The 25,007-nt window shown below is 43.9% G+C and overlaps 1 protein-coding gene across 3 annotated transcripts in view; it reads right to left on the bottom strand.

Moving 5' to 3' along the window:
- Positions 1–1,389: 1,389 nt before the first annotated feature.
- The window catches only part of LOC130328622 (progonadoliberin-2), a 61,479-nt gene continuing 37,861 nt past the window's right edge, over positions 1,390–25,007 (bottom strand). The window contains exons 1-4 of one of the 3 annotated variants that reach the window (XM_056553493.1): positions 13,053–13,156; positions 7,421–7,593; positions 4,409–4,492; positions 1,390–1,822 (exon numbers count right to left, since the gene is read on the bottom strand). In XM_056553493.1, the coding sequence (XP_056409468.1) occupies positions 1,787–1,822; positions 4,409–4,492; positions 7,421–7,558 (258 nt within the window). In that variant the 5' untranslated portion in view covers positions 7,559–7,593; positions 13,053–13,156 and the 3' untranslated portion in view covers positions 1,390–1,786. Of the gene's footprint in view, positions 1,823–4,408; positions 4,493–7,420; positions 7,594–11,752; positions 11,938–13,052; positions 13,157–25,007 lie in introns of those variants that run through there. The other 2 variants (XM_056553484.1, XM_056553492.1) reach the window with 2 other exon arrangements.

Here is a 25,007-nt window from a genome sequence, read left to right on the forward strand (position 1 = left end):
CCCCTTTCCCATAAGTATATGCAGAGTTACACCCCCCCTCTTTCCCATAGGTATATGCAGTGTTACACCCCCCCTTACCCATAGATATATGCAGAGTTATACCCCCCTTTTCCCCAAGGTATATGCAGAGTTACACCCCCCCTTTCCCATAGGTATATGCAGAGTTAAAAAAAAAAACTATGCTCACCTAATGTCCCACGCAGCGATCTCCTCAGCAGCAGGGGTCCGCGTCTTCTCCCCTTCACAGTAGAGGTGCCGATGAGTGATGTCATTGGCACCTGTACTGTGTGCTGCGTGGGGGCGGAGGTCACGTCTCCTCTGTGTAAGCTGCAGATGCGGCTCAGACAGAGGGGACGCCTTCTCCTGTATGTGCGTGTATCGGATCCTCAGTAGCGGTGGCGGCAGTGGGCCCTTAACCCGGCGGGGCCCTCAGACGACGTTTGATGAAACCGGCTGGTCTGTCTGCCCCCGGCACCCCCATTGTGAGTGGCACCCTCAACAGCAGGTATGCCACTGAATATATTATATAGTGCATTATATAGAGTTCTGAGGAGAGGGGACCCATGACAGACATTGAGCAGCATCTGCCACACAGGATGGGCAGGAGTACAGAAGAATACGTAATTCTGTACTGGGTCACTAAAAATGTTGACAATTAATACGGTGCTCTCCTGCCCTGTTCAGGATTGTCAGGATTAAAAATAGCTGTGCCCTTTCCAAACCGTGCCATACCTGTCCACAGGTTGTGTGTGGTATTGCAGCCCAGATCTGTTCACTTAAATTAATCTGAGCTGCAATTCCAACCATAACCCATGATTAGGTGTGGCGCTGTTTCTAGAAGACAGCCGCCATGTTTTTTCCAACCCTGAACAACCCCTTTGATACTGCCAGCAGGTGGCACTAATACACAGTGAACCTGGTATTGAGTACTATACATCAATGGGGCCACAATGCTCTGCAATTTCTTAGCACAGACATGTGTACCCTATTTTTTTGGAGGCATGTTGCTGTTGCCATTTTTTGGGAGCATAAAGCTGTGCTTTTTCTTGGGAAGGACAAGAGCACCCTGTTTGTTTGGAGGCATGTGGCTTTTTGGGAGGCATCTGTTTTGTTTGATAGGTTGCCCCATTTTTGAAGGCATACTGCATTGTTATTCCTTGTGGGCATAAAGCTGTCCTGTTTCTGGGTGGCAGGTGGCTGCAACATTGATGTGCGACCATCAAATGGAATCAAAGGCTGCATCTGAGGACCCCGTTGTGTCATATGTTGCCCCTCATGGGGCTTGAGCTCCCCCTAGTGTTTGGCAGATGTTGACATATTTTTCATGTTGTGCCCATCTCAGGCCCCTTTCATGCTGTATACATGACAGGGCTGTATTCCAGTGAACCACACAATAGTTTATAACCTGTAGATTTTTATTTCAAGATGCCCCATTTTTAGCGTCACCTAGCTAAACACATTTCCGAAAAAATCTCAGGAAAATACAAAATGCGATGTATGAAAAAAATAAAATAAATCACAGGTACCTAGACGCTAGCGGTTCATGATACAAGAACGGAAAATGAAAATTCTCCCTGGTTACAAATACTGGATCCCAGAATATAAGGAATGTGTTGTAAACCCCTGCCGCACCCCTCCCCCCTCCAATACAGAAATAAAACATAATGCCAAGGAGCGCGAGTGATGCCCGGTCACCGACAAGTCTTGGGGGATGGTAAACAAGGCGTGGCTTCAAAACAACGCAGGAATCGGAGGATGAAAACGCGTAGAGTAATCGGTTATAACGTTACTTCTTCTGTAGCTGCCGCGCCAGTACATCAGCCTGCCGGAAAATAGGAAGGTGGAGGGTCAATGTACAGGACAGTTATGGTATATTATTTTATTGTTGACTTGTATTCATGGTAATAGATGTGGTTTTTTTTTATAGGGTTTTAAGTGGAAGCGTTCTTGTTTGCTGGCAGAACTTACTATTTATTTAAACTTTAGCGTATTTCTCTCTTTTTATCCCCTCCAAACAGGGCTCAAGTCCTGCAGGAACTCATGGGAACAGAGCTCCTGCACTTTTTCCACAGCAGGAACGCAGTTCCCATTAGCAGGAGTACTGCAGGAACAACCCTTAAAGGGTTGCTCTGCCCCTAGACATGTTATCCCCTATCCAAAGGATAGAGGATAAGATGTCTGATCGCGGGGGTCTTGGCTGCGGCACCCCGGACATCCGGTGTACGGAGCGAACTGCATGGGCAGAGACTCGTGACGTCACAGTAATGCCCCCTCAATGCAAGTCTATGGGAGGGGGCGTGACAGCCGTCACGCCCCCTCCCAATCGACTTGCATTGAGGGGCCGTGACCTTGAGTCATGAGCCTCTGTCACTGCACCCAACGCTCTAAACGAACACCGGGAGCAGACATCTTATTCCCTATCCTTTGCATTGGGTATAAGATGTCTAGTACCCCTTTAAGTGGAAATCTAGGGTGAGTTCCCACACTTTTTTTTCCCCGGGACTTGACCCCCTGCCTCCAAATATATCTTTACTACACAGCAGACTGTGGAGGCCTCATTGTAATGTATGAGGTGATGTCATGTGACATGGAGCATTATCCTGCTGGAAGTTTCATCAGAAGATGGGTCCACTGTGGTCATAAAGGGATGGACATAGTCAGTAACAATACTCAGGTAGGCTGTGGTGTTTATACCGGGATCAATTGGTACTAAGGGGCCCAAAGTGTCCAAGAAAATGTCCCCCACACCATTACACCCCCACCAGCCTGACCCGCTGATACAAGTTAGGATGGATCCATACTTTCATGGTGTTTACACCAAATTCTGACCCTGTCATCTGAATGTCACAGTTGGAATCGAGACTCATCAGACCAGACAACGTTCTTCCAGTCTTTATTGTCCCATTTTGGTGCCTGTGTGAATTGTACCCTTATCTGACAAGAGTGGCCCCCGGTGTGGTCTTTGCTGCTGTAGCCCATCTGTTTCAAGGTTGGACATGTTGTGCGGTCAGAAATGGTATCCTGCACACCTTGGTTGTAACCAATTGTTATTAAAGTTACTGTCACTTGTTGAACCAGTCTGCCCATTCTTCTCTGACCTCAACTAGGCATTTTCCTCCAAACAACTGACGCTCACTGGATATTTTCCCTTTTTCGGACCATTCTCTGTAAACCCAAGAGATGGTTTCGGGTAAAAATCCCAATAGATCAGCAGTTTTTGAAATTCTCAGACCAGCCCATCTTTTACAGTTACTCCGCTCCCCAGCGTCCGGAACTCAATGTTCCGAATGCTGAGTGCGGGTTCCGTATTCACGCCCGCCCCCCTCGTGACGTCACGCCCCACCCCCTTGTGATGTCACACCCCACCCCCTCAATGAAAGTCTATGGGAAGGGGGCACAACGGCCGTCACGCCCCCCTCCCATAGTCTTTAATTGAGGGGGCAAGACGTGATGCCATGGGGCGGCGCGTGACGTTACGAGGGGGCGCGAACACGAAGCCTGCACCAAACGTTCGGAACATTGAGTTCCGGATGCTGGAGAGCAGAGTAACCCTTTAAATCCTCTATCTTCCCTATATTGATGCTCGGTTTGAACTTCAGCCAGTTGTCTTGACCACGTCTGCATGCCTTAGTGTATTGAGTTGCTGCCATGTGATTAGCCACTCCTGTTAAAGGGGTTATCCAGGAAAAAACTTTTTTATTTACATATCAACTGGCTCCAGAAAGTTAAACAGATTTGTAAATGACTTCTATTAAAAAAAAAATCTTAATCCTTTCAGTACTTATGAGCTTCTGAAGTTAAGGTTGTTCTTTTCTGTCTAAGTGCTCTCTGATGACACGTGTCTCGGGGACCGCCCAGTTTAGAAGCAAATCCCCATAGCAAACCTCTTCTAAACTGGGCGTTTCCCGAGACACGTGTCATCAGAGAGCACTTAGACAGAAAAGAACAACCTTAACTTCAGAAGCTCATAAGTACTGAAAGGATTAAGATTTTTTTTAATAGAAGTCATTTACAAATCTGTTTAACTTTCTGGAGCCAGTTCATATATAAAAAAAAATATATATTTTCCTGGATAACCCCTTTAACAAGCAAGTGAACAGGTGTACCTAATAAAGTGGCTAGTCACTTATTTGACTAGACCATAAAACTTAAAAGTAAGTTGTTTTTGTTTGTTTGTTTGTTTCATATTTAATTTTTATCATGTTTTCCCTCATATTCTTATATGTGTTTTTTAAACATCAGGAACTTTTGCAAAACTACAACTCCCAGCATGCCCGGACAGCCTTTGGCTGTCCGGGCATGCTGGGAGTTGTAGTTTTGCAACAGCTGGAGGCACCCTGGTGAATTTTGTATCGTTTTCTGTGACCATCCAATACTGCTAAATATCTGATAATCCAGCACTTCTTACCAATATGTTCTTTAACAGGTTTTTCCTGGGGTTCCTGAGATAAGCGCATTCCTCTCCTTCACAAAGCTTAATTTCTTCTGAGATCTGCAGGAAAAAAAAAACAAAAAAACATCAAACAGTGATAATATGATATAGTAAAATGCACATACATGTATCCTAATGAAGTCAGCGTAGTTTCAAGGGGTTGTCCACACTTAAAGGGGTACTCCGGTGAAAACCTTTTTTCTTTTAAATCAACTGGTGGCAGAAAGTTAAACAGATTTGTAAATTACTTCTATTAAAAAATCTTAATCCTTCCAGTACTTATCAGCTGCTGAATGCTACAGAGGAAATCCCTTTCTTTTTGGAACACTGATGACATCACGAGCACAGTGCTCTCTGCTGACATCTCTGTCCATTTTAGCAAACGTGCAGAGCAGATGTAGGCTAAGGGCAGCATGGTGGCCCAGTGGTTAGCACTGCTGCCTTGCAGTGCTGGGGACTTGGGTTCAAATCCCACTAAGGACAACAATAAATAAAGTGTTATTATTATTATTATAATAACGTCAGCAGAGACTGTGCTCGTGATGTCATCAGAGAGCATTCCAAAAAGAAAAGAATTTCCTCTGTATAATTTAGCAGCTAATAAGTACAGGAAGGATTAAGATTTTTTAATACAAGTAATTTACAAATATGTTTAACTTTCTGCCACCAGTTGATTTAAATGAAAAAAGGTTTTCACCGGAGTACCCCTTTAACCCCTAGGGTCATTGTGACTTTTCCTAGATAGTAGATTTGGGGGGGGAAAGAAGGATTGGGATTGTCGGATTCCAACATGCCCTATGGTTTGTTGTCAGTGGTGTCTGGCAGCAGTTTATTCCCCTCTGCCTATTCAGTACACATGAACCATCAGCCGCGCGTTCATCTGTATGGGAGAATCGGGTGAATGAGAATTTAGGATCAAGGAATCTAGGAGGCTTACACTAGAAAGGTGGTCGAACGTTAAAGGGTTATTCCAGGAAAAAAAAAAAAAGGTTATTATTATTTTTATATCAACTGGCTCCAGAAAGTTAAACAGATTTGTAATTTACTTCTATTAAAAAATCTTAATCCTTCCAATAGTAATCAGCTGTTGAAGTTGAGTTGTTCTTTTCTGTCTGGCAACAGTGCTCTCTGCTGACATCTCTGCTTGTCTCGGGAACTGCACAGAGTAGAAGAGGTTTGCTATGGGCATTTGCTTCTACTCTGGACAGTTCCCGAGACTGGTGTCATCAGAGAGCACTTAGACAGAAAAGAGCAACTCAACTTCACCAGCTCAAGTACTGAAAGGATTAAGATTTTTTTTAATAGAAGTCATTTAGAAATCTGTTTAACTTTCTGGAGCCAGAATTTTTTTAATATATGAAAATAATTTTTTTTTTATATATGAAAAAAGTTTTTTCCTGGATAACCCCTTTAAGGGTTAAGCATTTTTTTTTTTTATAAAGCAGCTCTGTAGAATAAAAATGGGTGTAAATTTGGCCCTATGGGAACGGGTTCTTTGCCTTGGTACTCTGGTAGCTTATTAAGTTTGAATGGTCAGATTCAAAAACTTTTGAAATGTTGTATATCTTGGCAAAACATTAACCTTTCTAATATACTTCATAAAAAATTGTATCTCCTTTTTATAGAAAATGTGACTTATAAGAAAGACCACTAGGGGTCCCCATACCATCCAGAACATAATCATGTTCAGCTGCAGCATAATCTTTGTCTCAGGCAGGGACAAAGTCCAGTAAGTGAGGGTGGGACTAGCACTCCTCTGTGCTCACTCCTATCAGACTGTTTCATGAAAACAGAGAAGAGGGGGTTAAAGAGCAGTCTGCAGTGACTGGATAGGGATACCCAGCACAGCAGATTAAGGGAGGAAGTGAATGCATGAAAAGTGAGGGTGACCTCCATGCTTGCCTCGGACACACCGCTTACTGAGCAGTGCATGTCAGAATGAGCGAGCAGCAGAACAGAGGGATTTGTGAGCCAGATACAAAAGATAAATAGTGGAGATACAAAAGGAGACAGAGAGTAGCGCTTATAGTGCTTTTATCCAAAGTTTAGAAAAAGGGGGGAGGGAGTGTGAACAGTGGGCATAAAGCACTTGCTCACCTGGTAGTGTTGCGCAACAGGCACAACACTGTTTATCGCTTATGGATTTAGTAATCCTAACTCCTGGTGGCAACATTCTGTAGGCAACGGTGCAGGTACAGATGAGGACGATGCGGATGATGGTTTCCCAGCTGGGATGCCTTTGCCCGAAAAAATCTGACTTCTGGAATACTCGACCAGGGAAGACACAATTCTCGAATATGTTTTTCCAGTGTTTATTGTTACACACAGAAGAAACAGCGGTGGTTACAACAGACGACGCGTTTCAAAGGGTATTCCTTAATCAGGTCCATCACCTGTTGGACCTGATGAAGAAGGGGATACCCTTTGAAACGCGTCGTCTGTTGTAACCACCGCTGTTTCTTCTGTGTGTAACAATAAACAGTGGAAAAACAAATCAAGAATTGTGTCTTCCCTGGTCAAGCGCTCCAGATGTCGGAATTTTTCGGACAAAGGCATCCCAGCTGGGAAACCCTCAAATACAAAAGATAGACACAAAAAAAGGCATGTAAAGAATCTGCATGACCTAGTGAGTAACACGTGGAAGCATTATATTTTTCTGTGATTTGATAGGTACACTATTATATATATATATATATAATCTGGTAGTCCACCTTTAATTTCTTTAAAGCCTTGTCGGAAAAAAAAAAAAAAAATATATATATATATATATATATATATATATATATATATATATATATTTTTTTTTTTTTTAACTATTATTTTTTATATTTTTTTTGCATGAAACATTTCATATTGCTATAGAGCATTCTCACATTTGAACAGATAATAATAGCTACGGTAAAAAAAATATTTAACTTCAACAACAAATATATTTTCCATGTAGTTGTAGTAAGTCAATGAGTGGGGTGCGGTATATTGACGACGTACCTCTGGGGATGAAGGCATATCCAGCTCTCTCTTGCCTCCTGGGTACCAACCATGAGACCAGTGCTGTCCCTGTGATAGCTGTGTGCTGACTGCTATCAGGACGAGGAGGAGGAGTACCAGGTGGCTTTGGCAGGCCATGAGTCTGTTTAGGGTCACAGTTCACAGAACTGGGTCTGAGAAGGAAAAGAAATTACCCATAGAAAATATTCTTCTGTTAGATATTAAAGATAAATGATACAATACTTTTTAATGGCTTTGATAGATAGGAGTTTAAAAAGTAGGATATCTTTATAGTGAGAGGGTGACTGGCTGTCAGGAAGAGTTGACAGAAGGAAGGGGAGGAGTCTACAGGTGGCACAGACAGTGGTCCTAGAAAAGTTACTGTGGCTGACAATGGTGACTACAATCAGACGGCTCCTTCCTCTCTTAGGCTGGGTTCAGTATTCCCATCAGTATGGTTAATATTTTTTGTCAAAGCAAGATGTGGAACTGACACAGAAAAAAAATTATAATAAAAAGATTTGCACATTTTTTTGCACCCACTACTTGGTTTGGGTAAAATGTTCGAAGCGAGGACCAAATAACAAAACAAAAATAAATGTAAACCTATCTTAAGGGATTTCGAAGCCTGGTAGTAGAAAAACTGAAGGATCAAAAATATATCGTAGGTCAGGAGGAGTAGACCTAGATGCAAAAATATTAGTATTTTATGAAATTGATGGTTGGGTATTAGAATCCAAGCTTTTTGTTTATGCTTATTGCGTTACGTGTAGGGTATGTTGTTTAACCAGGAATCCACACAGTGATGAATAGAAGATTCAACAATACTCAGTTTTTTACTGCTACTTCTATCATTACTACTACAACTGTTACTACTACTACTAGTGTTACTGCTACTATTAATACTACAACTGCTACTACTACTAGTGCTACTGCTACTATTAATACTACAACTGCTACTACTACTAGTGCTACTGCTACTATTAATACTACAACTGCTACTACTACTAGTGCTACTGCTACTATTAATACTACAACTGCTACTACTACTAGTGTTACTGCTACTATTAATACTACAACTGCTACTACTACTAGTGCTACTGCTACTATTAATACTACAACTGCTACTACTACTAGTGCTACTGCTACTATTAATACTACAACTGCTACTACTACTAGTGCTACTGCTACTATTAATACTACAACTGCTACTACTACTAGTGCTACTGCTACTATTAATACTACAACTGCTACTACTACTAGTGCTACTGCTACTATTAATACTACAACTGCTACTACTACTAGTGCTACTGCTACTATTAATACTACAACTGCTACTACTACTAGTGCTACTGCTACTATTAATACTACAACTGCTACTACTACTAGTGCTACTGCTACTATTAATACTACAACTGCTACTACTACTAGTGCTACTGCTACTATTAATACTACAACTGCTGCTACTACTAGTGCTACTGCTACTATTAATACTACAACTGCTGCTACTACTACTAGTGTTACTGCTACTATTAATACTACAACTTCTACTACTACTAGTGCTACTGCTACTATTAATACTACAACTGCTACTACTACTAGTGCTACTGCTACTATTAATACTACAACTGCTACTACTACTAGTGCTACTGCTACTATTAATACTACAACTGCTACTACTACTAGTGCTACTGCTACTATTAATACTACAACTGCTACTACTACTAGTGCTACTGCTACTATTAATACTACAACTGCTACTACTACTAGTGCTACTGCTACTATTAATACTACAACTGCTACTACTACTAGTGCTACTGCTACTATTAATACTACAACTGCTACTACTACTAGTGCTACTGCTAATATTAATACTACAACTGCTACTACTACTAGTGTTACTGTTACTATTAATACTACAACTGCTACTACTACTACTGCTACTATTAATACTACAACTGCTACTACTATTGTTACTGCTACTACTATTAATACTACAACTGCTACTACTACAGTGGTCCATCAACATACGATGGAAATTGGTTCCAGGTAGACCATCGTATGTTGAAACCATCGTAAGTTGAGGGATCACTGACACTATACATGGAGGCACACAGACAGATGCTCAAGGAAACTCACATGTCCCAGACGCTCCAGCCTGTCAGTTCGCTCCTCCTCTGCTGCCATATCACTACGTCGCCGCTGCCCTGTGCCGCCTATTGGACGACGGGGCGGTGTGAGCGGCAATGTGATGACGGCGACATGGAACAGCGGCAGCAGAGGAGCAGCAAACTGACAGGCCAGAGTGGCGGGGACATGCAAGTATCATTGGGCGGGGCACATGGGGCACATTAAGCAGTGAGTGCTGCCGGATAGCCATTTTTGCGATGGCCCGACACACAGAAGCATCGTATGTTAATGCTGTCTTCAACATACGATGCCCTCAGAGAGGTCATCTTATGTTGAAACGATCATATGACGGGGCCATTGTATGTCGGGGGACCACCGTACTACTAGCGTTACTGCTACTACCACTACAATAACATTAGTCTCCTGACTTCTCCTCTGGTCCTCTCCTCTCCTGAGTCCATCAAGTTCAATCTGTATCCTGAGGCCATGTTCACACATCGGAATTTCTGTGCAGAATTCTTCATTAAAATTCTGCACTGAGATTCTGCAGCAGCAGAGTCCCACTGAATTTAACAGGATTCTGCTGTGCTGTGTGTGATTTCCGCGTCCGCAAAAAAAAATTAACTTGTCCATTCTTTCTGCAGATTCCTTTGCGGTCCTAGCGCTGGCATATTGTGCCGGCGCCCGCAGTCTGCAGAATGTCTGCACAGAGATCTTCCATGTGAACATTCCAAGGTGTAAACATAGCCTTACTCTGTTGATCCAGAAAAAAAAGCCTGATAAAGGCAAATACCAATTGCAAATACCATTGCTTTCTTTCTGATTCCAAAAATGGCAGTTAGAATATATCCCTGGATCAATGTCCTGTCTCAAGAAATCTATTAACCATGGCTTGTAATTTTTTTTAAATGGCAACCAAGCTCCTCCTGAAAGTAGGGATGTCCCGATACCGATGCTAGTATCGGTATCGGGGCCGATACTAGCAATTTGCATGGTATCGGGGACTCGTTTAATGTCCCTGATACCATGTCCGATACCTGCTGCCGCTCCGCTGCCCCGTTCTCCCATCCTCCCATCCGTATCATAGTGTTCCATAGAGGAGCATGTGACCCACACGAAGGAAGCAGAGTGACGTATATGTCACATGATCCTCCATAGGACGCCATGATGCGTACGGGAGAACGGGGCAGTGGAGCGGCAGCACACGACAGAGGACAGCCGCAGGTGAGTTGTCTACAAGGAGGGGGCTGCTACTAATGTCTACAGGGGGCCCTGCTGTCTAGAGGGGGGAGGGGGGCTGCTGTCTACAGGGGGAGGGAGGGGGGTCTGCTGTCTAAACGGGGGGGTCCTGCTGCTGCTGTCTAAAGGGGCGGCCCTGCTGCTGCTTTCTAAAGGGCGGGCCCTGCTGCTGTTTAAATGGGGGCCCACTATCTAAAGGGGGGCTGTGGTCTACAGGGGCTGCTACTAATGTCTACAAGGGGCTGCAGGCTACAGGGGGGCTGCTGTCTACAAGGGGGGCTGCTACTGACGACTGCCAGGGGGCTGCTGCTAATGTCTGCAGGGGGATACTCCCTACTATTAAAGACAATCTTACAGCAGAGTCACCTGCACTAACTTGAATTTATATGTAGATAGGTCAGGTGACCCGGTTTCTATCACTGCTAATCATGTGGTCATCGGTCTCACCATCAATGCAAATTCCCTGTTCTGCCCAATGGAGAAGAGAGAAATCTTGGCTCATACTACAGCAGCCGCCTCCATTGTACACAACAAGGACCCACATATCATACGGTAAACAGCGCCAGAAACCGCGTCAGCCTGGTGTCAGATTCCCTTTAAAATAAAAGTACTCGTAATTAGTATCGGCGAGTACTGGAATTAAAGTATCGGTACTCGTACTTTGTCTTAAAAAAATGGTATCGGGACATCCCTACCTGAAAGTTCTATAGTCTCCATGCTCTTACAGTAAAGAATCTCTGTCTGTGATGATGGTTAAACCTTCTTTCCTCTAGACATAGAGGATGCCCCCTTGTCATGGTTACCAGCCTAGGTATGAAAAGATCACTAGAAAGATCTCTGTACTGTCCATTCATATATTTGTACATTGTGATCAGATACCCCTAAGACGTCTTTCTCCAAACTAAATAACCCCAAGCTTGATCACCTGTCTTGGTCCTGTAATCCCCCCATACCATCAATTACCTTGGTAGGCCTTCTCTGCATCAATTCCACCAGGTTCTTCTTATATTGAGGTCTTATTAGTGATTTGTATGGAGGCAAAAACGATGTACTTGCCATAAAAGTCTATGTCACGATAGTAGAACCGCTGCTACAAATGTCGCTGCTACTACTTCTACTACTATTAGTACTGCTGCTGCAGCGACTACTGCTGCTACAATGACTACTGCTGCTACAACGACTACTGCTGCTACAATTACTACTGCTTCTTCTGTTGGCACTGCTTTTTCTGTCACTACTGCTATGACTAGTACTACTGCTTCTACTACTAGTAATGCTGGTGCTACAACTACTACTAGGAATAATGTTGCTACGACTACTAGAAGTGATGCTGCTGCTACTGCTAATACTGCTGCTGCTGCTACAGCTACCACTATTACTAGGAATGCTGCTGCTAGTACTGCTACTAGGAGTGCTGCTACTAAGACTATTACTACTGCTGCCGTTTCTAGTACTGCTACTACTAGGAGTGCTGCTACTAAGACTATTACTGCTGCTGCTGCTACTAATACTACTACTACTAGGAGTGCTGCCGCTAGTACTACTACTACTACTAGGATTGCTGCTGCTATGACTACTACTACTGCTGATGCTGCTAGTATAGCTACTAATACTAGGAGTGCTGCTGCTACAACTGCTACTACTACTGCTGCTACTACTACTACTATTAGGAGTGCTGCTGCTGCCGCTACAACTACTACTAGTAGTACAGCTGCTAGTACTGCTACAACTAGGAGTGCTGCTACTACAACTACTGCTGCCACTATTACTGGTAGTACTACTGGTACTACTACTACTAGGAGTGCTGTTTCCAGTGGTGTAGCTTTAAGGGTCATAGAGGTCACAGTTGCGACCAGACCCCTTAAGCTGTAGGGTCCAGGGGCCTCCCTGGCCACATTGATGCTGACTGGGCTGCCAGAGGAGGCATTACTCCTTTCATGTTCTGTTCCACCACATGGCACACTGTGCGGTAGCATTGTTCTCCTGGCTCCTCTTCAGCCTCGCACTGCTCCCGGTGACAGCAGAGAGATCAGGAAGCAGCTGCTGCAGAGACTCCTTACTGTGCTGCGCTCGCCTCTGTACGGTCACGTGATGGCACTGTCTTCCTGCCTGTCAGTCCCCATCTCCTCCCACAGTCCTCTCAGCTGCTGTGATGAAAAGTCCCTATAAGCTGCGCAGCCTCAGCCGGGGAGCTGACAACTCCCTCCCTCTTCATTTCCTACAATAACATATACAGTGGTATCTGCCAATAGAGGGCACTCACAGGGAATAAAAAACTGTCCGCTATTGAGAGGTGGCCCCTATTGGGGGAAAAAAAGGCTCAAAAATCTTCCTAAACGACGGAATACTGTACTGTAGTCACTCCAGAGTGTAATTACCTATAAAACATGATAAAAAGCAATATTACAGTAGGATCTCCCAGTATCGTTTAATCACCCCTTATCCCTCCCCCGTATCATTTCATCCCCCCTTTATACCCTGTGCCACCTTATGCCTTGTGCCAAATTATCCCCCCTTTACCACATCATTTTTCCCTTTGCCATTTAATTCCCCCATTATTACCCTCTGTGTAAACTCATCACCCCGCTCTGTAATATATGTGGAGCTTAAAGGGGTACTCCGGCACTTAGACATCTTATCCCCTATCTAAAGGATAGGGGACCCCCGTGATCTTGCACGCCGCACCCCGTTTAAAATCAGTCCCCGGGTCTGGTTACAGTCGATCACGGGGGCCGGAGCGTTGTGACGTCACGCTCCGCCCCCCTCAATGCAAGCCTATGGGAGGGGGCGTGACAGAGTGACGTCACACGGGGCGGAGCCTTGACATCACAACGCTCCGGCCCCGTGATCGACAGTAATCAGACCCGGAGAGCGAACACGCTTCGGGGACTGATTCTAACGGGGTGCTGCGTGCACGATCACGGGGGTCCCCAGCGATCAGGCATCTTATCCCCTATCCTTTGGATAGGGGAAAAAGATGTCTAAGCGCCGGAGTACCCCTTTAAGGGTCTATTCACATGTACAGTATTTTGCACAGATTTGATGCGCAGGATTTGAAGCAGTGTTCAGTCATTTAGTTTACATAAAAATCTGCAGTATCAAATCTGCACAGAATACTGTGCGTGTGAATACACCATAGAGGAGTACTGCCGGCTTAGACAACTTATCTATATCCGGAAGATGGGGACTAAGTGTCTGATTGCAGGGGGTCCGAACGCCTGTACGGGGGCCCCGGCTCCATGCAGGAGGCGTGTTGACCACAGCTTGATGCCGCGTCCGAAGCGCCCCCTGCATGTGTGGTAGAGGGTGTGATGGAAGGCAGATGTTATTACCCTAGGGGCAGATGGCATTAACCCCTTGTGCTCGTGATACAAGGGCGTGGTTTTACCTCTACACCACCCGAAGGTATGGCTGCTAGATCCTGGGCTAGGCACGGGGCAAATAATGACTCCGACGACAAGTTAGACAGATGTAATAGTCTATACAGCTTGGCTAGGCACAAGGAGGTGACCAGTGACTTCAGAGACCACAGGGCTTGCAGGGACTTATAGTGGACTTGGAAAATTTGATGCAGGACCACGTGGACTTGGACTAACTTGACTGAGACTGACTATGACAGACCTCACCCCGTTTGTAGCTTACCAGGTTTTGACTTTCACCTGTGGGGTAGTAGACTGGTGGGGTCGTGGCTGCGTGGTAGACTTTGGGCCTTCCTAGGACACCAGACACTCTCTCAGGACCTCACTGTAGCTCAGCAAAGACTAAAAGAGAGAGAGAGAGAAAGCTCCACTCAGGGCTTATATGAGGGAGACTCTGGAAGGGTCCCATAGGTCACCCTGTAGGTCACATGGTCACTGGTACCTTCCCTGGTTACAATCACATGACAATAATACTTAAAGGCATAGAACAATATATGTACATTACACTAAATAGCATAGGCACTTAAAATGATACATAAGACAAAAGTACGGGGGGGGGGGGGGGGGCTGAGGTCACTGATATGGAGTCTGCCTGACAGGGCAACAAGGATGCAGGGGTGCAACTCCTGTACTGGGCCACCACACATGTATCTTTATGGGAGAGGTGGAGATGCAGCGTTTGTGCATTCCCGCCTCTCCCATAAAGCTGAATGGAGGGGGCGTCTGTTGACCTCTTAGTGAGGTCTACGATACGAGCATTAGTTGCGCAGAGCTGCGGCAGTTCCAAGTGCCCATACGGGAGTTTTTCGGAGGGTCCCAGCAGTTGGACCCCCCATGATCAGACACTTATCCCCTATCCTGCAAATAGGAGATAAGCTGTCTAAGGCTGCAGTACTCCTTTAAGTCTTTTTCGGATTCTGTTCTGTGGCTACGTAGCTAGTAGAAGTCGGAATAACTCTTAAAAGGGGTACTCCAGTGCTCCAGCATTCCCTGATGCTACACCCCCTCAATTCATGTCTATGGGAGGGGGCGTGTAGGCAGACATGCCCTCTGCCATAGACATGAATGTGGGGGTGTGGCGTCATGTCACGAGGGGGCGTGGCCGTGACATCATGACCACTGCCGCAGGGACCCAGTATTTGTTTAGAATGCAGGGTGCTGTGGGAGATCGCTGGGGGGCCCCCACGATCCAAAGGATAGGGGATAAGATGTCTAGCAGCGGAGTACCCCTTTAACTCTGAGAATTATTTTTTCCAGCACAACAATGCTCCATGCCACACAACCAGGTCATGGCCAGCCAATGGCAAACTGAGCTACTTGAATTTTTGTGCCAGGAGGAGCATAAAGTCACCAGAAATGTGACTGACCGGTGAAGAACATGCCAAAACGCATAAAGGTTTGATAAAAAATTTAGGGTAATTCCCCCAAATACAGTTAAAACATTAGTATTAGTGAAAATTAATATGATTTTTTTTTTTCATCATTTTCTTTGTTATTTTGACCAGTTATTATTTTATACACATAAATACTAAATGACAATATTTTTGTTTGGTTTTTGGGAGAATAAACCAAAACTATTCATTTTGAAGCAGTCTCTTAACTTTTTGACTGTTTTCTCTATTGCACTTTTGAGCATTTTATTATTCATAGGAAATATTATCTATCCACACTATTTTTAAAATTAGGGGAAACTGGATTTAACATTGCTATAATCCCTGTGTACACACTAATGGGGACCAGTTGCTTATAGCAACCAGATTTCTTCTTTAATTTTTAACCCTTTAATGACATAGGACGTAAATGTATGTCCTGGTACGGAACGTACCAGGACGCACATTTACGTCCTGTACATGACACGGGATTGTGCACGGCATGGCAGGTGCCGGCTGCTATCAGCAGCCAGGGACCCGCCGGTAATGGCAGACATCACCGACCGCGCTGATTTCTGTCATTAACTTCTCAGATGCCGTGATCAATACAGATAACGGCATCTGCGGCAATGCGATCGTTTGAATGGACGATCGGATTGCCTGCGGCGCTGCCGCGGGGATCCGATCATCCGACATGGTGGCCGGAGGTCCCATCACCTGCTCCGGCCGTCATCCCGGGGTCTTTTTCTCTGGTCTGCTCAATGACCAGAGAAGATTGCCGATAGCACTGATCAGTACTATGCCTATGCATAGCACTGTCCGGTATATGCAATCTAATGATTGCTATAGAAAGTCCCCTATGGGGACATAAAAAGTGTAAAAATAAATGGGAAAAAGCCTCTCCCCTGGTAAAAATTTAAATGGCCCCTTTTTCCCACTTTATCCCACCGCATGCGTAAATGTCCGAACTATCAAAATATAATGTTAATGATCCTGTACAGTGAACGGCGTAAGTCATTAGAAATGACAATTGGTTTTGTAAAACAAAAACAAAACAAGCCCTCATATGGGTCTGTGGATGGAAATATAAAAGAGTTATGATTTTTAGAAGGCGAGGAGGAAAAAAAGAAAAGGCAAAAATAAAATTGGCCTGGTCTGTAAAGGGGTACTCCGGCCCTAAGACATCTTATCCCCTATCCAAATGATAGGGGATAAGATGTCTGATCGCGGGGGTCCCGCCGCTGGGGACCCCCGCAGTCACTCATGCAGGACCCACCTGTCTCATCTGCATGCAGCGCTGGAGGCTCCGTGTCTGAAGCCTCAAGACCACAGGGCCGGAGTATCGTGATGTCACGACTCTGCCCCTTGTGACGTCATGCCCTGCTTCCTCAATGCAAGTCTATGGGAGGGGGTGTGACGGCCGTGATGCCCCCTCCCATAGACTTGCATTGAGGAAGCAGGGCATGACGTCACAAGGGGCAGAGTCGTGACGTCATGATACTCCGGCCCCGTGGTCGTGAGGCTTCAGACACGGAGCGATGATCGCTCCGTGCAGCTGAGACAGGAGGGTGCTGCATGAGAGATTGTTGGGGTCCCCAGTGGCGGGACCCCCGCTATCAGACATCTTATCCCCTATTCCCTTTAAGGCCAAAATGGGTTGTGTCCTTAAGGGATTGAAAAGGTCTCTGAAAAATGAAAGAAGCAATCTGAATGGTTGCTATGGGCAACTGGTTAACAGGGCCTTAGATATATGACACACACTCAAAGGTGAGCCACTGTATAATAGACTCTTGGCCTGCTGTCTTATAGATATGCTGCCGCCAATATACATATATTTATTTAAAATGTGTGTTGGGGTACTATTACTACGGCTGCTGCTGTTGCTACTGATACTACTACTACTGCTGCTATGACTGCTGCTACTACTACAACTATTGCTGCTTATACTACTATGACTGCTGCTGCTACTACTACTACTGCTGCTATGACTGCTGCTGCTACTACAACTATTGCTGCTGATACTACTATGACTGCTGCTACTACAACTATTGCTGCTGATACTACTATGACTGCTGCTGCTACTACAACTATTGCTGCTGATACTTCTATGACTGCTGCTGCTACTACAACTATTGCTGCTGATACTACTATGACTGCTGCTGCTACTACAACTATTGCTGCTGATAATACTATGACTGCTGCTGCTACTACAACTATTGCTGCTGATACTACTATGACTGCTGCTGCTACTACAACTATTGCTGCTGATAATACTATGACTGCTGCTGCTACTACAACTATTGCTGCTTATACTACTATGACTGCTGCTGCTACTACAACTATTGCTGCTGATACTACTATGACTGCTGCTGCTACTACAACTATTGCTGCTGATACTACTATGACTGCTGCTGCTACTACAACTATTGCTGCTGATAATACTATGACTGCTGCTGCTACTACAACTATTGCTGCTGATACTACTATGACTGCTGCTGCTACTACAACTATTGCTGCTGATAATACTATGACTGCTGCTGCTACTACAACTATTGCTGCTGATACTACTATGATTGCTGCTGCTACTACAACTATTGCTGCTGATACTACTATGACTGCTGCTGCTACTACAACTATTGCTGCTGATACTACTATGACTGCTGCTGCTACTACAACTATTGCTGCTTATACTACTATGACTGCTGCTGCTACTACTACTACTGCTGCTATGACTGCTGCTGCTACTACAACTATTGCTGCTGATACTACTATGACTGCTGCTACTACAACTATTGCTGCTGATACTACTATGACTGCTGCTGCTACTACAACTATTGCTGCTGATACTTCTATGACTGCTGCTGCTACTACAACTATTGCTGCTGATACTACTATGACTGCTGCTGCTACTACAACTATTGCTGCTGATAATACTATGACTGCTGCTGCTACTACAACTATTGCTGCTGATACTACTATGACTGCTGCTGCTACTACAACTATTGCTGCTGATAATACTATGACTGCTGCTGCTACTACAACTATTGCTGCTTATACTACTATGACTGCTGCTGCTACTACAACTATTGCTGCTGATACTACTATGACTGCTGCTGCTACTACAACTATTGCTGCTGATACTACTATGACTGCTGCTGCTACTACAACTATTGCTGCTGATAATACTATGACTGCTGCTGCTACTACAACTATTGCTGCTGATACTACTATGACTGCTGCTGCTACTACAACTATTGCTGCTGATAATACTATGACTGCTGCTGCTACTACAACTATTGCTGCTGATACTACTATGATTGCTGCTGCTACTACAACTATTGCTGCTGATACTACTATGACTGCTGCTGCTACTACAACTATTGCTGCTGATACTACTATGACTGCTGCTGCTACTACAACTATTGCTGCTGATACTACTATGACTGCTGCTGCTACTACAACTATTGCTGCTGATACTACTATGACTGCTGCTGCTACTACAACTATTGCTGCTGATAATACTATGACTGCTGCTGCTACTACAACTATTGCTGCTGATACTACTATGACTGCTGCTGCTACTACAACTATTGCTGCTGATAATACTATGACTGCTGCTGCTATTACAACTATTGCTGCTGATACTACTATGATTGCTGCTGCTACTACAACTATTGCTGCTGATACTACTATGACTGCTGCTGCTACTACAACTATTGCTGCTGATACTACTATGACTGCTGCTGCTACTACAACTATTGCAGCTGATACTACTATGATTGCTGCTGCTATTACAACTATTGCTGCTGATACTACTATGACTGCTGCTGCTACTGCAACTATTGCTGCTGATACTACTATGATTGCTGCTGCTACTACAACTATTGCTGCTGATACTACTATGACTGCTGCTGCTGCTACTACAACTATTGCTGTTGATACTACTATGACTGCTGCTGCTACTACAACTATTGCTGCTGATACTACTATGACTGCTGCTGCTACTACAACTATTGCTGCTGATACTACTATGACTGCTGCTGCTACTACAACTATTGCTGCTGATACTACTATGATTGCTGCTGCCAATATGTCAGCCTTTGGATGTCAGGGCATGCTGAGAGCTGTAGTTCTGTAACAGCTGGAGAGCCGCATGTTGGGAAGCTGTGTTCTATAATGTTAACATCTTCACTTTGCAGCTGATTTACAGGATATTGTTATTGCCTCAGCATGATCTAAGTGTAGCCTTTCTGAGACAAGGGCACCTACTGATCTCCTATGTATCATCCCAGCTTACAAATACACTGATTTATGACTGGTTCCCTAGATATCTGGCGCCTAAATATCTCCTTATGACCTCCAGGAGGCAGTAGACATCACACTGTAGAGGGGAGTTTGCAGTATATCACTATCTCACTGACGGAGTTGTCTTAAAAGTGCGAGATTTCTACCTAATTGTTAGAAAATCGTATCCAATTTAAAGGGCCACACACACACGTAAAACGTAGCATGATATCGTTCAGCTTTTAACCCCATAAAGTTTTAAGATGCCGCACTTTGTGGTGATTGAGTTCTTATTATAGACCACTAGGGGGAGCTGAGTCTAAACATGTAATCCTATGTAATACTATATGTTTACTTCATGACTTTACAATGAGTTTTCCCCCTCCCCCGAATTACAAACTCAGCTCTGCTGGATCTGGGTTAAACATTGGTGTAGTTGAGTTGTTTAGCTGTAGATTATTTTTCAATCCTTTTCAGCTTGTTTTATCCCGCTATGAATGGCCCTGCCGCTTGTCCTGACTCCCTGATGGCTAATTCCAGCTCTCAGACTTCGGTCCCTGATTGTATTTTAATGCAATTACTGAAAAAGCTTGTTTGTCGTCTATTGTCAAGTGTGAACTCTTACCGAAATATGTACCTGGTGTGATACATATATATGTCTCCATACACGGATATGGTATATTGTTCCATACTTGTATAAAAACATACGAGCCTAGCGACATCCTATTATTATTTCATTTTTTTCTTGTTTAAATGCAATATTAACATAACTGAGAATGGTACATATACAAATTAATAATTAAAAATTAATAAATAAAAAACAAAAAATATAATATTCAGGTTACTGTTCTTGCAGATGAGTGTCTCTACCTGGCTATTCTCAAAATATGTTATTAACCTATGATGTAAATGTTTACACTGTATTTAGAGAAAGTCTATTATAACAACAAATGTTTTGGGTGTACCCAGGTGTGAACATGGCTTAAAAAATTTGTGTTTCCCAATCCGATACTACAGCACCATGTCTTGTATTAGAACGATTTTACTATGATGTGTGTGGTCATGTGACCGCTATTTTGTGTATTTTAAGACGTTCATTGTGGTTACCTGTTACCTACGACTAAGCACTCCGGTGCGAAACGCGTCAGGCTCCTGTGTACTGCGTTATGCTGAAATAAAGTTCTGAGTTCTTAACTGCATACTACAGTTCTGTGCCGGACTATCTTCTTTGTTGCATATATATATATATATATATATATATATATATAAATTGTTGAAGAGAAAAATCACTTGCACTCACCGGTTTAGTGGACGTCAGTGTTCCTGATTATCCGTTGTGCCGTAAGACGTGTAGATGAGGGTGCTCAGAGGCTAACAGCCTTTTTCGCGCCCAGCCGTGCGCTTCTTCCGGCCTTCTTCGTGGCCGGAAGAAGCGCACGGCTGTGCACGAAAACGGCTGTTAGCCTCTGAGCACCCTCATCTACACGTCTTACGGCACAATGGATAATCAGGAACACTGACGTCCACTAAACCGGTGAGTGCAAGTGATTTTTCTCTTCAACAATTTTATAATTGTACTAGCATTTCATATCACTTAGCACCACTGCAGGGAACAGTAATATTGGCAGCTACGGCCACTGACACCTCTTTAGTTATTCCATCACACGGTTACATAACAAATGGAAAGGAAAAGCAGTGCCCTCCTAACCCTTTATCAAATGTAATATATATATATATTGTGGTCAGGACAACTGTTAGAACCGACCCTCAAGCCTGCCTGACCCTAACCTACAAGCAGCCTAAGTTGTGCCATAACTGCAGCGACAGATATACCTAGGAAGAGGGCAAAACACAGACGCTATGAATATAATGAAATTCTTTATTAAGTGGCAAAAATTACAACACTAGATTCTGAAAGGCAGATGACATCTCAATTTGCGGATAAGGCACATATCTATCATAACATGCGGATTTCCACCTCCCCAGTTTCTTGATCACATGTACAGGAATGTTATTTTTTGACGTTGCTGAAGCTGCACCAATCCTGAGTGAGTGACCCGTGATAGTTAGTGGATCAAAACCAAGATTAGACAAAACAGCTCTAATATGTTTGATAAATACAGCAGTAATGGTGGGCCATCAAAAGAAAAAACGGCGAATTAGGTGAAGCATTGCCAATCACTCCGTTGCACTCGCGGATGACTTCGACTGGACACCATTGAATTTCTGTAGGGAAATATATAACTTCCAACATTTTCCTTGGAGCAGAGGTTTTAAAGGATAATAAAGTAAGCACATAACAGTGACCGGAACATAAGACCAGACAAGGGTTGGTGTATGGGAACATGGCGGATACTATTCTTTTGTATAACTTTCAAGATGGCTCTGATAGGGTGCGCAGAAAATAAAGAAGGTTGCTCTGGGAACTGTAAAGAATGAAATGCTGAATACCAGATGAATACAGTTTTATAGTAGAATGAGATAGTTTTAATTCTGAATGGCAAAAAGCTACAAAACTAAGTAGCTATTGAATGTGACTAAGGTCTTTAGGAGGATGCGTGCTTTAAAAATGACAAAATAACTTCCATGCCGTGTTGTAGATTCTAACCGTGTTAGAAGAGTGATTTAGAAATAAGAACTTTGGCAGATTCCAGAAACCGACTTCGGCTGCATTCACACCTAGTTTTTTACATACGGGTGCCGGATCCGGCTGGGGGAGGGGAAAACCGGGCGCTTCCGTACCCCAGTCGGATCAGCCTGTGACTCCATTTACTTTAATGAGCCGATTGGAGTCAAACGGTGACTCCGGTCAGCTCAGTTTTGACCCGTATCGGGTTTTGGACTGGACCTAATACCGTAGTATACTACGGTTTTAGGTCCGGTCAGGAAACCGCATGCGGGTCAAAACTGAGCTGACCGAAGTCACCGTTTGGCTCCAATCGGCTCATTAAAGGACCCGTATGTTAAAAACGAGGTGTGAATGCAGCCTTAGTCCATTACCAACAGGTCGTGTATTTGAGTGGGAGTAGGAAGAAGGTCTGCCCCTGGAAGGACCTTAAAGAAACGTTTAAAATTAAGTCTCCACAGTGCATCTGCTGCAATGTTCCTTTCCCCACTAATATGGACACAAACAAAATGAAAATGATGTGTCAAAGACAGCCACGTAAATCTTCTAACAAAGGGCATCACTTCTCTGGCATTAGATCTGCCCTTTGTCAAAATGTCCACTGTGATAGCGTTAATAATAAGATAAGATAAGAATACTACCGGAGAATTTGACCACAAACTACCCCATGTTTGTGCTGCTGCCACTATAGGAAATAACTCAAAAAGTGGTGAAGACTGTTGGAACCCTGCAATTCCATAGACGTCTGGAGGCCATGGGCTAGCTATCCAATGAGACTCAAAAATGGCCACAAAACCCATAATAGATGCTGTCTCAGAGAAAACACAGGGGGGATTCTGTGAGATGCTTGGAATAAAGAGTGAAATTCCGTTCCACTGAGTTGGAAACATGTCAAGCCTGACCACAATGTCTTGCTCGGGGGCTGATGGTAATAACAACAATAATCTGGAAACGAAAGAACGGCCTTGTGGAATTACCCTCATCACAAAGTTTAATAACATGCCAAGGAGCGATTGTAATTCAGTTTTATTAGTCACCTGAGAGACCACTACTTTGTGGATAGCTTCCCGTATTCTACCCAACTTATCAGGCGTGAGACTAGCTTGCACCCTTACTGTATCCAACGTTAAACCTAAAAAAGTAATGACTGTACTAGGGCCTTCCACTTTACTGGGAGCTATGGGCACTTGTAGATACTGGAACACTGAGAGTAAGACGTTCAAATCCCTTGGTTGTTGACCTGGGTGCTCGAACAGGAGAAAGTCATCAAGGTAATGTATCACATCACTACACTGAAACCGGTTAATCAAAATCCAGTGTAGAGCCTGCGCCAACTGGTCAAACAGCCAAGGGCTTGATTTAGACCCGAAAGTCAATTTGGAAGCAATTTGTTGTTCCACTTCAAAACATGCCACTTCCATAAGCTAGGTCTGATGGGAGGTAATTTGAAGGTGTCGCTGATGTCAGCCTTTGACAACCAGGCGCCTCTCCCCAGCTGAAGAATCAACTGAATAGCTTCATCAGCAGAAGAATATCTCATTGAAAATTCCTCAGATGGTATGAGGGAATTCAAACTTAGGACCTGGGAGGAATGAGGCGCGGACAAGTCATAAATAAGTATTTTTTTATTTGAAAACTTCCCACAGACTAGGCCAATAGGATTAACTCTCCATATGCCGAAAGGTGGTGAGACCAAAGGACCGATGATAAATCCCTTCTGTAATTCAACTTCTAACAAACTAGTAACCGTGACAGGATCCCTAACTGCGGACAGCAAAAGTGGCTAGGGGAAGAGCTATCAAACCTGTGTGGAAGCCTTCTACAAAACCATAAACCAAGAACTGTACCCAAGGCTCATCAGGGTAATCAGACAAATAAGCCTTTAACACTTCCGTATCCACCACACTTAGTCATGCTGGGTTCAAATTTTGAGGACAAGAAACCATAGGATGAGCACTATAACAGTTTGAACACAAATGTAATAACCTACATTGGTTATAGTAGCATGAGGTGTAATTATAATTATTACATATTTGTGATCTCCCAAGATATTTAATAGGACGCCCCATCTTATCAAAAGTGGCTTTGGACCTGAAGCGGAGGAGAGGCCAGGAAGTGATTTAGCCTGAGACTGATCATTGGCCTAATTTTCAGTCAGTCATGTGCGTCATGGAGCTACAAAGATTGCATGTGGGAGCCTTGATACCAGCGAAGTGACAGCAAAACATCTCTGTGTCCAATTTTGCCCAGTTAATCACATGATTGAATTGGGACAGAGTTGCCGCCACTTTAGTTGTAAAAGATCTATGATATTCATGGAACGCCAAGCCACCAAACATCACGGAAAAGGCTAAAAGCCAACATAAATTCAGCCAGAGATAATTTAAGATTCAATCTTACATCTTTGGATTTAAGTACCATGGACACTTCCCCACACGCAATGGTCTTATTGTCTGAAACTTCATGAGAGGCAATCAACAGTGAAGCAAGATTCACATCTCTTCCCTCCAAAATATCTT

Source organism: Hyla sarda, chromosome 1, assembly GCF_029499605.1.
Source record: "Hyla sarda isolate aHylSar1 chromosome 1, aHylSar1.hap1, whole genome shotgun sequence".
Classification (NCBI taxonomy): Eukaryota; Metazoa; Chordata; class Amphibia; order Anura; family Hylidae; genus Hyla; species Hyla sarda.